This window comes from Buteo buteo, chromosome 13 (assembly GCF_964188355.1).
Source record: "Buteo buteo chromosome 13, bButBut1.hap1.1, whole genome shotgun sequence".
Taxonomy (NCBI): domain Eukaryota; kingdom Metazoa; phylum Chordata; class Aves; order Accipitriformes; family Accipitridae; genus Buteo; species Buteo buteo.
In genome coordinates, this window is record NC_134183.1 from 1707195 (window position 1) to 1720045 (window position 12851).

Genomic DNA, 12851 nt, shown 5'->3' on the forward strand with positions numbered 1-12851 from the left:
GGGGGATTACCATCTGCTCCGTCATCCCACGCCGCCGGCTGCTGCTTCGGCTTGGCGGCAGAGCCCAGAGCCGCGAGGAGCAGGAGGGGAAGAAGTCGTGACATGGCGCTGCCAGGGGAGAGCGCGGTGAGAAGGGCCCTGGCCAGCTCCCGGTGAGGGATCCGGGGCACCGCGTCCCCAGCGGCCCCGGGACAGGGACTCCGAGGCTGGGTGGCCGTGGGGCGTCGTGTCCCTGAGGGCCAGGCTGGGCACATGGGTCCCGGTGTCACCGGAGCCCCTTCTCCCTCCTACCTGCGCTGAGGTCCCGGCCGGCGTGGACGAGGCAGCCGCTTGCTGGGCTCGGTTCCCCCGGCTCTGGCTCCGCACGGCTCCTGCCTTCCCTTTTCAACCCGCTGGTCTGGCGCAGGGCCCGGCCGCACGCGGCTCCGGCGCTGATTGCAAACAGACCGCCCGGCTGCGGCAGAGCCACGGGTAGGGGATGGGGTGCCGACTGTCTGGTGATGGGGCACGGCGTTCCCCCGGTCCCACCGGGAGAGAGCGGAGTGTCGCAGCCCCTAGGCGGGTAACAGAGCGCAGGAGGCATGGCGCTGGCTCTCGTTTCAGGTGCTTTTATTCAACGTTACTCGCAGACCCTGCACCTGGGTCAGTCCAGTCCAGGTACCGCACACCGCTGCAACCCCAAACACCAACAAACCAAGGGAAAAAGCAAACCGCAGTCCGCCAGCCCCGTGGCAGGGGCTGGGCAGCTGCTCCGCTAACGCTGGTGGGACGAAGGCCTTCGGCAGAGCCTGGGCAAGCGCTCGCCGGCAGCAGCGAGGGGCGGGGGAAGGCCGTCAGGCTCGGGAGTTCCGGGGGTCTCTGCCACGCTGCCTGCCCTGAGAAGGCAGGGGCAATGCCATCCTGGCGCAGGATGGGGCCTCACGCCCTCCCTCCTACAATGAGGGCATGGGGCAGTGCTGGAACTGGTGCCCCAGGGATTTAACAAAGGCCCAAACCCACAGCGCCAGGGCAGGGGGTTAGAGGCCCTGCAAGGGGAGGGCCAAGCCCCCAGGACACCCCAAATATCTGCCTGCCCCTTCCCCAGCCGCACCAGTGCCTGGCTCCCAGCACCCTGGCATGGGGCAGCCCCCAGCTGGGGTCTAAAGGGGAAAGAGAGCAGCAATAGCCCGGCCTGACCCTCAGCTCCGGCCCTGCACTGGGGAGGATGCGCTCAGGAGGGATGCCGGCACAGGGGAAGTAGCCAGCTGCGGGGTCTGTCTCCCTTGCCGAGCCATGGTATGCGGGAGGCGAGGCATGTGCCTGAGTTATGTGGTTCCCCCTGCACAGCCTCACTCCGGAGGAGGGGACGAGCTGCTGCCCAAGGCGCTTTGCACCTTCCCCAGGAGCTGAACCGCTCTCTGCGGGGTGAGGTGGCACACGGGCCGGTGGGGGGAACGGGACAGCCCTCCCGCAGCCCCCGCAGTTAATCGGCAGGACACGGGGGTTCACCCAGCCGGCAGCCACGCCAGTCCCAGCACGCACAGCTGTGGGGTGCTGAAACATCTCTGCCGCACGAGAGGGAGCGAGCACGGCTCGGTCCTGTGCGTGCCATGGGAGCGGTGCCAAGCTGAGAGCTGGCACATGCCCACCCCTTCCCCGGTGCCAAGCAGCACGCGGGGGGGGGGCAGTCCTGCTCCGGGAGCGCTGCCAGCGTACGGGGCCCAGCCTGGCAGAGCTGCCGTCTGGCCCAGCGCTGTTAACAGTCGTCTGCTCGCTCTTGCCTTGGCCGTTTAGTGCCAAAGCTGTCGGTACCTGGGCACCCAAGGCTGGCGGCAGCCACCCACGCGGGCAGGGAAAGGGGAGCAAAGCTGCGGGCAGGGAGATGCCAAAGCCTCCCCGTCACCTCTGCTACGCTGGAAGGCTGCTTCGGGCAGGCAAGCTTGCAGGGAGGGAGGTGTCCCAGCTGGCCACAGAGCCCCCAGCGCTCACCCAGGAGCAGGCTAGGACAGCAGCTGGGGGTGGTGGGGAGACAGCCTGGCCCCACTGGGCGAAGGCTGAGGTTAAGCGTTGGTTTTCCAGGCTGGGGACCGGTGTCAAGATAAAGCCAGGGTGCCTGGCTCCTGCTGCGACTATGGGGCTGCCCCTGAAAGGGAGCGAGTAGCAGCTGGGGAGGGCTGGAGCCACCCCCTGCCCGGCTCCGCACCCTGGGGTGGGGGCTGATGGGGGGAAGCAGAAGGGAGGACGGGGAAGGGACAAGCACCACTCCTGCTGTTCGGGGGTTTGCTCTGTATTGGAGTCTGCCGCTGCGCTGGCATGGCTAGGTCCGGGGCAGGCTGCACATCTCGCAGTGGTCCGTGCCCGGCTGGTTCATGAAGGTGCAGTGCTGGCAGGCCCACATGGCCGCTGACACGGCGTGTGTCGAGCCGCCCATGGCACCGTACTCCTGTAGTCCTGAGATCTGGACACCAACTGTGCCTGCGAGAGAAAGAGCCCAGTCAGAGCAGGGGAGAAGCGCTGGGAACAGGCAGGTCCCCTGCCTAAACCCAGAGCAAATTTCCCATCCCAACCCAGGTGAGAACCTCCCTGCCGAAATGCTGCCCTCGGCCCCAAGGCTGGCACCCGGTGGAGGCTCCCAGGCGGTGGCAGATCTCAGCACCCCACAGCTGAGCACTGCTGATCCCGCGGTGCAGCCCTAAAGCCCAGTCCCGTGCGGTGCAGTGCAGTGGGGACTGCTCGGGATCAAGGAACAGCTTTCCTCCCACCCGACCCTCCAGCAGCCTCCACGACGGCTTGAGAGCAGCACTGCGCAGCCGCCGGCTGCCTCGGCCCAGCCCTGGCCCAAGGGACCCCCTCCCAGAGGGACCCCCTTTCTTACTGCAGAGCTGCTCAATGGTGGCCCACTGCTCTGATTTTTTCCAGGTCTGTGCGAGCTCCTCATTCTTGGTCCTTACAGCTTCCAGCAACAAGCTGATGCTGTCCTGGAATTCGTAAGAGGGAAATCAGCACTGGACGCTCCTCCGGCACCTAGGCTGGGGCTGTGACCAGGGAAGTGCCTCCCTGCCCTCCTCCACCAGCCACAGCAAGACAGAACTGTGAGTCTGAGCTGCTGCCCCTTTGAGGTGAGGTTCTCGGGCAAGGAGCAAGACGCAGTTTGTCCCTTCTGCTCTCCCCAGCATTCAGACATACCCCTAGAACCCAAACACTTCCCTTTCCTCTGCGTGGAGGAGGTTATCCCCTAACCAGGCTGCAGTCGACCACCGCACTCCCCGGTGCAGGAAAGTGTGCCGGTGCTGCGGGCCGAGCCTGACTCCTGGGGGTGCAAACCCGCCGTGCCGGAGCGTGCCGGCACCCGTCCCCGGCCACGCACACAGCCCCGGCCTGATCTCCAGCTGCCCAGGGTCAGCCTGGCTGCCCCGCACATGCGCAGTCCTCGGCGCCCTTGAAGCCTCTGGCAAACATGTGGCCCTTTTCGCTGGTGTGCTGCTTACACCGGGAAGGTCCGGCAGTGCAGATGTGAACCAGGGTCCTGGGCATCCGCCAAGCTGCTGTTGCCCAGCCAAGAGTGGCAGAGCTGCACAGCCAGGAAGTCGTTGGCCTCACCGAGATTTGGGGGCTCTGATCTTGTTATCATTACAACAGGAATTTCTGATTCTGAGATATTTTTTAAAAATGTTTCCAGCTCTCAGAGCCACAGCCAAGTTGGCTCTGTCCGGTCTGTGACCGTGCTAATAACCACCACCCCCTCACTGCTCTGAGCAGCGTGTTGAGACTATTGGTCTACTCGGGGGCTTTGGTTTGACTTTTTAAACCTTCTACCAGCAGCTCAGCCTGGAAGAAGAGGCGTTGGGCCAGCTGCATGGCCTGCCTGCACAGGCACCCAGCCAGGGGGACGTGCCTGGGGGTGGCAGGCTGGGTTGGTCACCTCCACGCATGTAGGTGACACGCCAGGAGGAGCTCAGGACCCTGGGGACTGCGATGCTGACGTGACCCTTTCCTCCCCATTACGTACCCGCAGAGGCATGACCTCGTTCGTGACCAGGAAGAGGAGCAGATGGAAATCGGAAATGATGTCTAGGAAAATGGAGGAAGTATTTTGGGACAGGTACGTGGCCAAGCTGTGGAAGTCCTAGAGAGAGGGGAAAATAATAAAGAGAAGTCACTTCTCCCCCATGTGGTAACTTTATTTTCTATTCGAATCCACTAACAAACACTATAGCATTCTTGTCTCTTCTGGGCATTGGCTGCAATGTGCAGAGACCCTCCCGAAATCAGATCCCAGGCTGGCTCACTGAGTTGCAGCTAACTCCAGAGAAACTCCAGAGAAAAGGATCTTTGGGTCCACACTAGCTCTCCTATCTGAGCACCTGAACAACCCCAGCACATAGGGAGCGGATCTCAGACCCAAAAGATGCTGAACAGAGGCCAGTCAGTTCAGGTCAAAGTCCAGTCCCTAAGGAAAAGAGGCAGGTGAGGACAAAGCAGCCCCTTCTTCCCCATCCTCTCCTCTTCCTCTGCTCTTGAACCCAGGGCGTCCTCAGAAATGAGGACCAAAGCTGGCGCTGAACAGCTGACCTCTCCCGCTCTGCCCACAGAGCCACAATGGGCAGAGACCCCTTTCCTGTGACGACTTCTGGAGGGAAGCCTTTGACATCTTTGGCACGGCCTCCTTAGAGAAACAAGCTGTTGCTGCTTTAAAGCAACTCGAGCCTTCTGTGTGCTGGCAACACCCAGAGAGTGCCTCGAGCTGTCCAGCAGCTGCCTCTGCTCAAAGCTATGGGCCTTTTACCGTAAATGGCCTCTGCGCTTTAAAAATCTGTTCAGGAAGAGAAGTCAGTGCTCTCGGAGCTGGAGCAACAGACCCTAGTCTGGGAGAAGTGGGTTCTGTGTTGTCACTGTGGGGCTGGAGCCCCCTGACCTCTTTGGTGCTGTCTGGGAGGCATCAGCCCTGGCACAGAGCGAGGAGCCCTGGTCCCCATCACCGAGAGCAGGCAGGGAGCAAGGCGTCCAGCTGGCTGATTGGCATGCAGACGCTGCTCCGTGCAGGAAGGTGTTTGGCAAGCACTGGACTGAACTGCAACGGGGTGATTTAAGGGCACAATTGCAGCCGTCCCTTTGCAGATATTAGTAAGGGCAAGGGAGACAAACGACCTACCTGTATTAAACACAGCTTTGTTATGAATCAGTCCTTACCTGAGTTTCTCCCAGCACATCGCGGTTCTCGATGGGGAATGGATTTTGAGAAATAGAAAAAGTGTAGACTGGATCCTTGGGGAAAGTTGTAGTAATCTAAAAATCCAAGAAAGGATGATCAGAGTGCTGACAGCAGGAGAGGCAAGTGGGATACGGGAAGCAAGGCTCCTGAGAGGTGACAGCAGCCACGGCTACGCATTAGAGCTCAGGCAGGAAAACAGCAAGGCAATTACAGCAGGGATCTTCTGATGGCTTTTAACATTTAAAGTAATATTCCAATCAGCACACCCCTTAACTCCTGGCAATTGTTTCTAACGAAGCTGGAGGGAGATGTACTGAGCTCAGCCCTGACAAGAGCACAGCACGATGCCGTGGAGAGCATCCTTCTCTGCAAAGGTCACCAGGACCCGGCAGCTCCCAGCACAGCTCTGCCTCATGCCAGGCTGCCGCTGCTGCTGGGGGTGTCACCTTAACACCAAGGGGTGGCAGGGGAGAGCGTGGCCCCTCTGTCTGGCCACAGGGTAGCCAGGGGACCGTGCTGCTCCACTTGGGCTGGAACGGATGCCAAGAAAACACCTTTGCACTTCACTGAACACAGTCACCCCACGCTCCGGGTGCACTCACCCTGCCTCCTCCTTGCACCCTGTGCCAAAGGGATGGGGAACAGGGTAATACAATATTGCGCCCACGTTACTGAGCTCACAAGCCAGTGTTTGGGCCAGCTTCTGACATTTAAACCCGTCCCGATTCTGGGGGCTTTAAAGCTTTGGTGTCAGTTACTGACTGCTGGGCCGTGTTGGTGAGGCCCTTTGTAAGCAGAGATGCAGAAATACCTGCCAGGACAGTATTAACTGGAATAATGCCTTTGGTTGTATTTTTTTTTTTTTTTAAAAAGAGACAAAACAAGATGCTTCAGAAATGCAGCTTTCCAGACTGCTCCTAAATGCAGGTTCCATCAATCTGTTTTCATCTTAATTACACCCCAGGTAGCCCGGAAACAGATGCCTTTACTACTTGAGTAATAAATATGCTCCAGCGCTGCCGACTAGCATGGGGTGTCCGAGGGCTCCAGACAATGGGCCCGTTGTTCTGGACATGACATTTCTCTGTGCAAGTCACACGTCCCAGTGTCAGCCCGAGTGTTGCTCTGATAAGCGATACACACAGCAGCTAATAAACGGGGAAGAAGGATGAGCCAGTGGAAGCCTCCCGGCTGCCAGCTTCCCTGCGCCCGCGGGACACTGCCTGTGCCAGGGGCAGCTGGACCAGACCAGTTGCTCCGGGTGGATTTAATCGTTATTGGCACCACCTCTAACTCCAGCAATATCATCTGTCATCCAAATTATTTGCTTTCCTGCCTTCCACACCGTAACAGTTTTCTTTCAAGCCAAAGGGCAGAGCTGTGCCCCAGTGCCTGGCAGCGCTCGCTCGCAGGCAGGCAGCAGCCCTGCTCCAGCCAAGCTGTGCTGTAGCGTGAACTCCCTCCCCCAAGAAAAGGCATTTCTGTACAACCAACCTGGTCTGCTGAGTCACTAAAAGGAGATGGATTCTTAATTGCTGCTAAGAGACAGACAACTGGAGCTTTCTAATTAGCTCCACGTAAGGTAGCGCCCGGCACACATATCCGTGGGGCTGGCTGCTTTCCCTGCTGCGTGGCTATGTGCCAGTTTGGAGCCATGATAAGGCACCAGGCAGTGCCTTCCCAGGAAGCAATTGTGTTCCCTGGCACCACACTGATCCCAAGGAGCACTGCAACTACCCCAGAGTGCACCGCCTCCTGCACCTCTGTGCTAGAAATGCCTGGCAGCAGAGGGAAAAGGAGAAAGAAAGAAAACCTCTCTGATGAATCACCTCCAATGTGAATTTTAGAGGTGGGTTAAGAACTTCACTCCGCCCTGACCTTCCCCTGCTGAAAGCAAACAAGTGCAATGAATACTTACATCTATGATTAGGTACTCAACCGGGAGCGGGCGAGCCAGCTGTGTGATCTCATTGCCAAACTTGTCTATGTCCTGAAAAAAGAAGAGTCTAATTATTCCTCACCATGGAAGTCGTGTGAAGCCTAAGGGATCCTGCCCTGGAGACGCCCACACAGGACCCCAGGGATCCTTAGCTCTGGCAGATCATTGAGGGTGTGGAAAACCTGCTCGTATGTGGCTGGGTGCTGCGGAGCTGCCCAATTCCCTGCAGCTCTTTGGGGCTAGGGATCTCTATAAGTCGGTAAGCTGGGACCTCTGTTTCCTCGTGAGCTAAGGGAGTGTGTGGTCACGAACAACCTTGATCTTGTTTGTCTCAGTCATCATCACCGGAGAGGTGCCTAGCATTATCTAAGAAGTGTAAATGCCATTTAAGGAGCAGTACTGTCTTAAAAGGGAGGGACAGTGCCACATCTGCTTTCTCAGCCAAGGCAAACCTGACTTTCTGCAAAACCAGCCACGAGTCTCTCATCCAACTCTTGCTTGGGAATTGGAAATCCAGGCACTTTCTCATACACAGACCTGAAGAGCCAGCATATCACAATGCATAAACTTGTTTTGCTTTGCCAGACGAATTGAACATAAAGTTTAATTATGGAGAAAAACGGCCAGCATATGTTCATTAATCATAAAATGACAATTAGACGTGATTTATGTCAAACATGCTGAGTTCAAACACAGCTTCAGAAATAAATTCATGAGAACTGACACTTTTCATTAAAGATTCTGTAAGAGGGGGTTGTATTTTCTACCTAAATCATCACTTAACATGTTATAAATCATTCACTGAGCCCCATATAAATCATACACCCATAATTTCCAATCAGGGACCCTACATTAAAGTTTACGTTTACTGTGCTCTCAGGAGTCCCAGTGGCTGGAGGCAGACCCAGAGCCGCTGCACACTGGCGGAGCCGTCATCCCAACACCTCGGTGGCTTTGGGGGACCTCGGCAAGAGGCTGTGACCCCCACTCCTCCAGCAGGTCCCCTGCGGGGTTTTGAGCAGCATTCCTTGGGCCGAGCCAGCGAGCACCATGCATCAGAATGAGCTGCCCACGGCTGACACCCTCCTCTTCCGAGCCGTATTTTCTCCCGGAGTACGCCACTCCCCCGCTATCAGCATTTCTTGGTTACGCTAGTATTTACACAGCACAAATATGTGGTGCGGCAGCCAGCACCCCGCTCTCACGCTCTGCTCTCCCAGTACACCCAGACGGACATCGCCCAAGCAGGCTCTGGCACGCTGCTCCCCTCCAGGCAACAGCCCCCCTTCCTGAGCCCCCTCCCCAAGCATCCTCTGTCCCTAGGAACAGTTCCCTTTGTAAAAAATCTAGCTTCCAGTCTTTGAAGCTCCTTTTAAAAGCAATTCCGATAAGGATCTTTTCTCCTTGAACATGACAGGTTGTTGGCCCTGTGGTTATTTCAGCAACAAGCCTGGTGGCTCGTGGCCTCAGATCTCTCTGGCTCTGACAGGAGCAGGAGGAGACGTGGAGCCTTTTCAGGGAGATCACAGGACCTGAAAGCTAACCTGCTTCTAGATCTCGGTGATACCGCAAGAGTGAGGAATCAAATCCAATCAGACCGAATCAGCTTCCCAAACACAATCCTGTCCCTGCAAGAAAGAACCTGCAACAACTCACACATAATTAGCCCATCTGGAATTCATTTTCAAATCTAATTAAGTTCTAATATGCAGAAACATTTTTCCAGCACCTGTTCGCTTTAATCTCCGCCTCTGGGGATTTCCATGTTAAATGCCTTCTTTTTAATGTCATGCTGCTGAGGCCTTCAAGACATGCACTAGACTGTGACTACCAAACTGGAACCTCGCTCCCCGAGTCGAGGACATGTCCCAACCCTGCCCCTCCCCAGAGAGAAAAGCCCCCCCCCCCCCTCTCCAGTGCCAGCATTCTTCTCCAACCCCCATGCACCATTTTATTAGGCAATTAAGTTTTAAAGGCCTTAACAAATGTCAAGCTGAGAGAATTGCTGGGAGAAAGACATCTTCATCCTGAATTAGGCAGTCGCTGGGGCCCCGGCAGCGCCTCTTGGCACATTATTGCTGCAGCCCCAGAGCCTGAAACCCCCAAAGCCATGAATGCCCAGTGGCAACCACTCCAAAAGGAGGCCAAGAAGGGGTTAACGAAGGTGCAAGTATTTGGCTCCTGGACAAATATCAAGCAGCAAGGCCTGGAGGATCTGGACAATGAATCATCCCGAAGACAGAAGCAAACTGGAGATTGCATCAGGCGCTGCGATTAGAGCCTTTCAAACCACTGTTTGCAGGCAGAAGCTGCGAAGCGATGAGGTCAAACAGGGAAAAGGATGGGTGCACCCGCAGGGACCGCGGCCGGCCGCTTCACACACCTCTGCAGCACTGCAGGATGGCTGCAGCGGGAAAGGCTTCTGGATAGCCTTGGGATTTTCGATCGAGGGTGAGGGAAGCAGCCAAGCAAGGAGCCCGGGCAGCTGTCAGCCAGGAGGGAGGCTCCAGCTCCATGTCCCAGGGCTGGACAGCCGTTAGCATCCCATCCTGTTAGTCTTCCCCACGGGTTCACTCTGCCGAAGGTACCGTGGAGCTGAGCAGCTGTCTGTCCTTTCTGTGTGTTAATAAAGTCCAGCCTTGTTCTTCCCTCTGCTCATTTCCAAGGGCTTTACTGGGCAGTCCTACCCCCTTGCACAGATAGAGTAGCTGACGCACAGAAATGCAGCGACTTTTCTAAGAGCAAGCGATAGGTCAGTGAGAGTTGAAACCCTTCTCAGGAGACTCCTCGTGAGCTAATCAAGCATCCTCCTCCCCAGAGCAGCTGGGACATTTAAGGCTAAGAAGGCTTTTCCAGTCCAACATGAACTGTTGGTAGGAGGCCAGCCAGGGGAAGTCCTTCGCTGTTAGTGAAAACTCCCTGCAAAAGCCTCCGCGCAGCCTGGCTATCATGTCTTCCCTGGGAAGAGGATTTCAAAGCCAATGGGTGGAAGCAAAGCGTGCCACGCAGGGGACAGCCTGGCTCAGAGGTCCCGTTTGGCTCTAATAAAAGCAGTGCCCTGGCTTTTATTTAACAGATGACAAGCCAAGGCTCAGACACTGTCTCAGCCATTGTAAATGCACAAAGCACGCGCAGGACTCTACGAGGGCAAAGGGCTCTTTCACAACACTGGTGCCATTGTAAAGGGCTTTCGTCTTACACCATCCCAAAGAAACTCTGGGGGAATGTTACAGGCAGCTGTAAAACGCAATTCATTGCAAGGATGACATCTTCATGTTTACACTAAGCTGACACAAATACCTGTGATAAGAGACAAAGCCAGCCAGTCCCAAAATCCAATTATTCGATTGTTTCAAAGGGTCCGTAAAACACAGCAACCTCCTTCCCCCATTCGGTGTGAGGTCAAGACACCCATGAAGTTAACGGTGGAGCAGAGCATGCAGGCGTGCGGGGAGCAGAGTTAGGCAATGCTGCAGCACTGCAAAGTTATGGGCTCGGCAAACTGACCACAGGGAGCTGGGAGCAGGTGGACAGAAAGCACAGGGTGCAGGCAGCCCAATGGGAAGGATCACACCCAGCTGGGGCACTGAGCACCATTTGCAAGCAACTTCAGCTCTGAATAATGAACCCACAGTTTGGAAGGTACATTCTTAGTGAAATCAAAATCAATACAGTTATTTTCTAGAACCAGATGGACAAAGGAGACTGCTTGAGGGCAGAAGACAGGGAATGAAAAATGGCCCATATGTAATATTCAGATGGGCTCTCCCTCATCCAGCAGAGAAACAGGGTGAAGTGACCATTGCAACTTCATCACCTTTACTCACAAAGAGAGTGGTTATCCCGACTTGTGTGGCTGTGTCTTGACAAGAGCGACTCCTTCATGAGTTTCGTTGCATCGAACTCGCCAAGAAGCATGTGCCGGTTGTGCAACATTCGAATTGGAAACAGTGCTGCGCTGTGACGCTTCACAGACAACCCAGGAGGCCAAGGGGGATGTTTTCTTCCTTTGGCTAATCTTACCTGGGGAGGCATCTTGGAGAAAAGCAACTTGTACTCATGGTCCCCAAAGCCCTCGACTTTCACACTAGAGCAGAACTCTAGCCTTCACGAGCCAGGAAAGCAACGGCCGCATGTAGAAAGCGCATACTGCCAATTCCACTGGGGTGGTTCCTCTAAGCAGCAGGGCTAGTGGCCAACATAAAGAGAATGGTAAAGAAATACAGAAATCACAAGGCTAGAGGCTTAGGAAAAACGCCTCGCCTCCTGAGGCAGGACAACACTGGTGCCATCAGTTTTCCTATTTCCATGGAAGAAAAGCCCATCTATGCTAACACACCATCGAGGTGAGTCACGTTCAGGCAGGAACAGCTGCAGCCCCAGGGGATGCGGTGGCCCCCTGCTCCTACTCCACAAACACAAAACGTGGTGCAAACCGTGGAAAAACAGCTCGCTGACCAAAGACAGCCGTTCCTCTCCTTCCAGGCACCTCTTCGCCTGTGCAGTAAAGTCTCTGAAGCTGCAGCTCTCCTGCCTGCAGTGCGGGTCCTTCTTGCGCCTGCAGCATTACCAATCCAGATGCATTTCCTAACAGTCACTGCTGAAGTAACAACACCTACTGCGAGCAGAGGTACAAGATGTCTTCTTCGAACAACGTGACTGTAGCACAGTTGTTGGCTTACACTTTGCTATAGATGAAAACAGCAGCACCTTTTCCTATTCGCAAAGCCAAAGGTGAATCTACTGCATTACCCTGCTGTAGACAGATACGAGAGTTCAATAGATTTTGCCTTGCGTCTGGATGCATAGTTGTTCTATAAATACATCCACACTACACAAACATTGGCCTTCTGGTTCTCATCCAATTAGAATAAATTTGTATGGCTCCTTTCATCCTAAAGGGCTTTTCAAATGAATACTTGCGTATTACACAGAAATATATATATGGACTTTTCTCTCTATCAGTGATAGCTTCTCAGTCCAAGACAAAATGTAGCAACTACTCAAAAGTGCAGCTTTCTGCCCAAAGCTAGTTGGCGGGGCAGCACACAGGGGAACCCCCACATCAAGGACTGGGAACAAAGCTGCTCAGCTCCTGCAAAGGGGGAGCAGGGCGCTGCACCATGCAGCAGCTGTCCTCTGCTACGAGGCCAAGCACTGGACTCCTGCTCCTCATACTGTATTTAACCAATGCTTTGACACCATTGTTGTCACCAACCCAGTAACTATGAGGTAGTGTCTCTGACCTCAAGCCTTGCACATTTAATGAGACCCCAAAGGTTTTCAAAGCCAGGAGTGACTAAGCTTTCCGTTGATTTAAGAACATTCCAAAAAAATTAAGAGATCCTACAGCCAAACACGTTTAAGGCTGAAGGACAATTACACCCACCAGAGCAGTCCTCAAGCCTTCCTTGAGCACATCATGAAAAAGGCAATTATGGATAGAAGTTATAAAACATATGAAATAAGCTTCAGCCTGACCCAGTGAATCAGTGGTTCATGGAAATTTCCACAGAAGGCTGGAGCCATCAGTTAGCATTTTGTTTATCTCCCTGCTTCAGATTACGAATGGGAGTGAAGACCTTATGGGAACACCCACTGGCTTCCTGCTACTCCAAACACCCAGGGTGGCCCACATGTGGGACACAGACCTACGGGACCTCCTGCAAGGCTGCACCCTGACTGTGGCACAGCATGGGCTCCTCTGGAGCAGGACCACAG

The 12851-nt window shown here is 55.3% G+C and overlaps 1 protein-coding gene across 1 annotated transcript in view; it reads right to left on the reverse strand.

The window, feature by feature from the left end:
- Positions 1–592: 592 nt before the first annotated feature.
- NPLOC4 (NPL4 homolog, ubiquitin recognition factor) overlaps positions 593–12851 on the reverse strand; it is a 30979-nt gene continuing 18720 nt past the window's right edge. The window contains exons 13-17 of the mRNA XM_075044196.1: positions 7110–7181; positions 5170–5265; positions 3989–4105; positions 2855–2957; positions 593–2454 (exon numbers count right to left, since the gene is read on the reverse strand). Of these exons, the coding sequence (XP_074900297.1) occupies positions 2297–2454; positions 2855–2957; positions 3989–4105; positions 5170–5265; positions 7110–7181 (546 nt within the window). The 3' untranslated portion in view covers positions 593–2296. The remainder of the gene's footprint in view (positions 2455–2854; positions 2958–3988; positions 4106–5169; positions 5266–7109; positions 7182–12851) is intronic.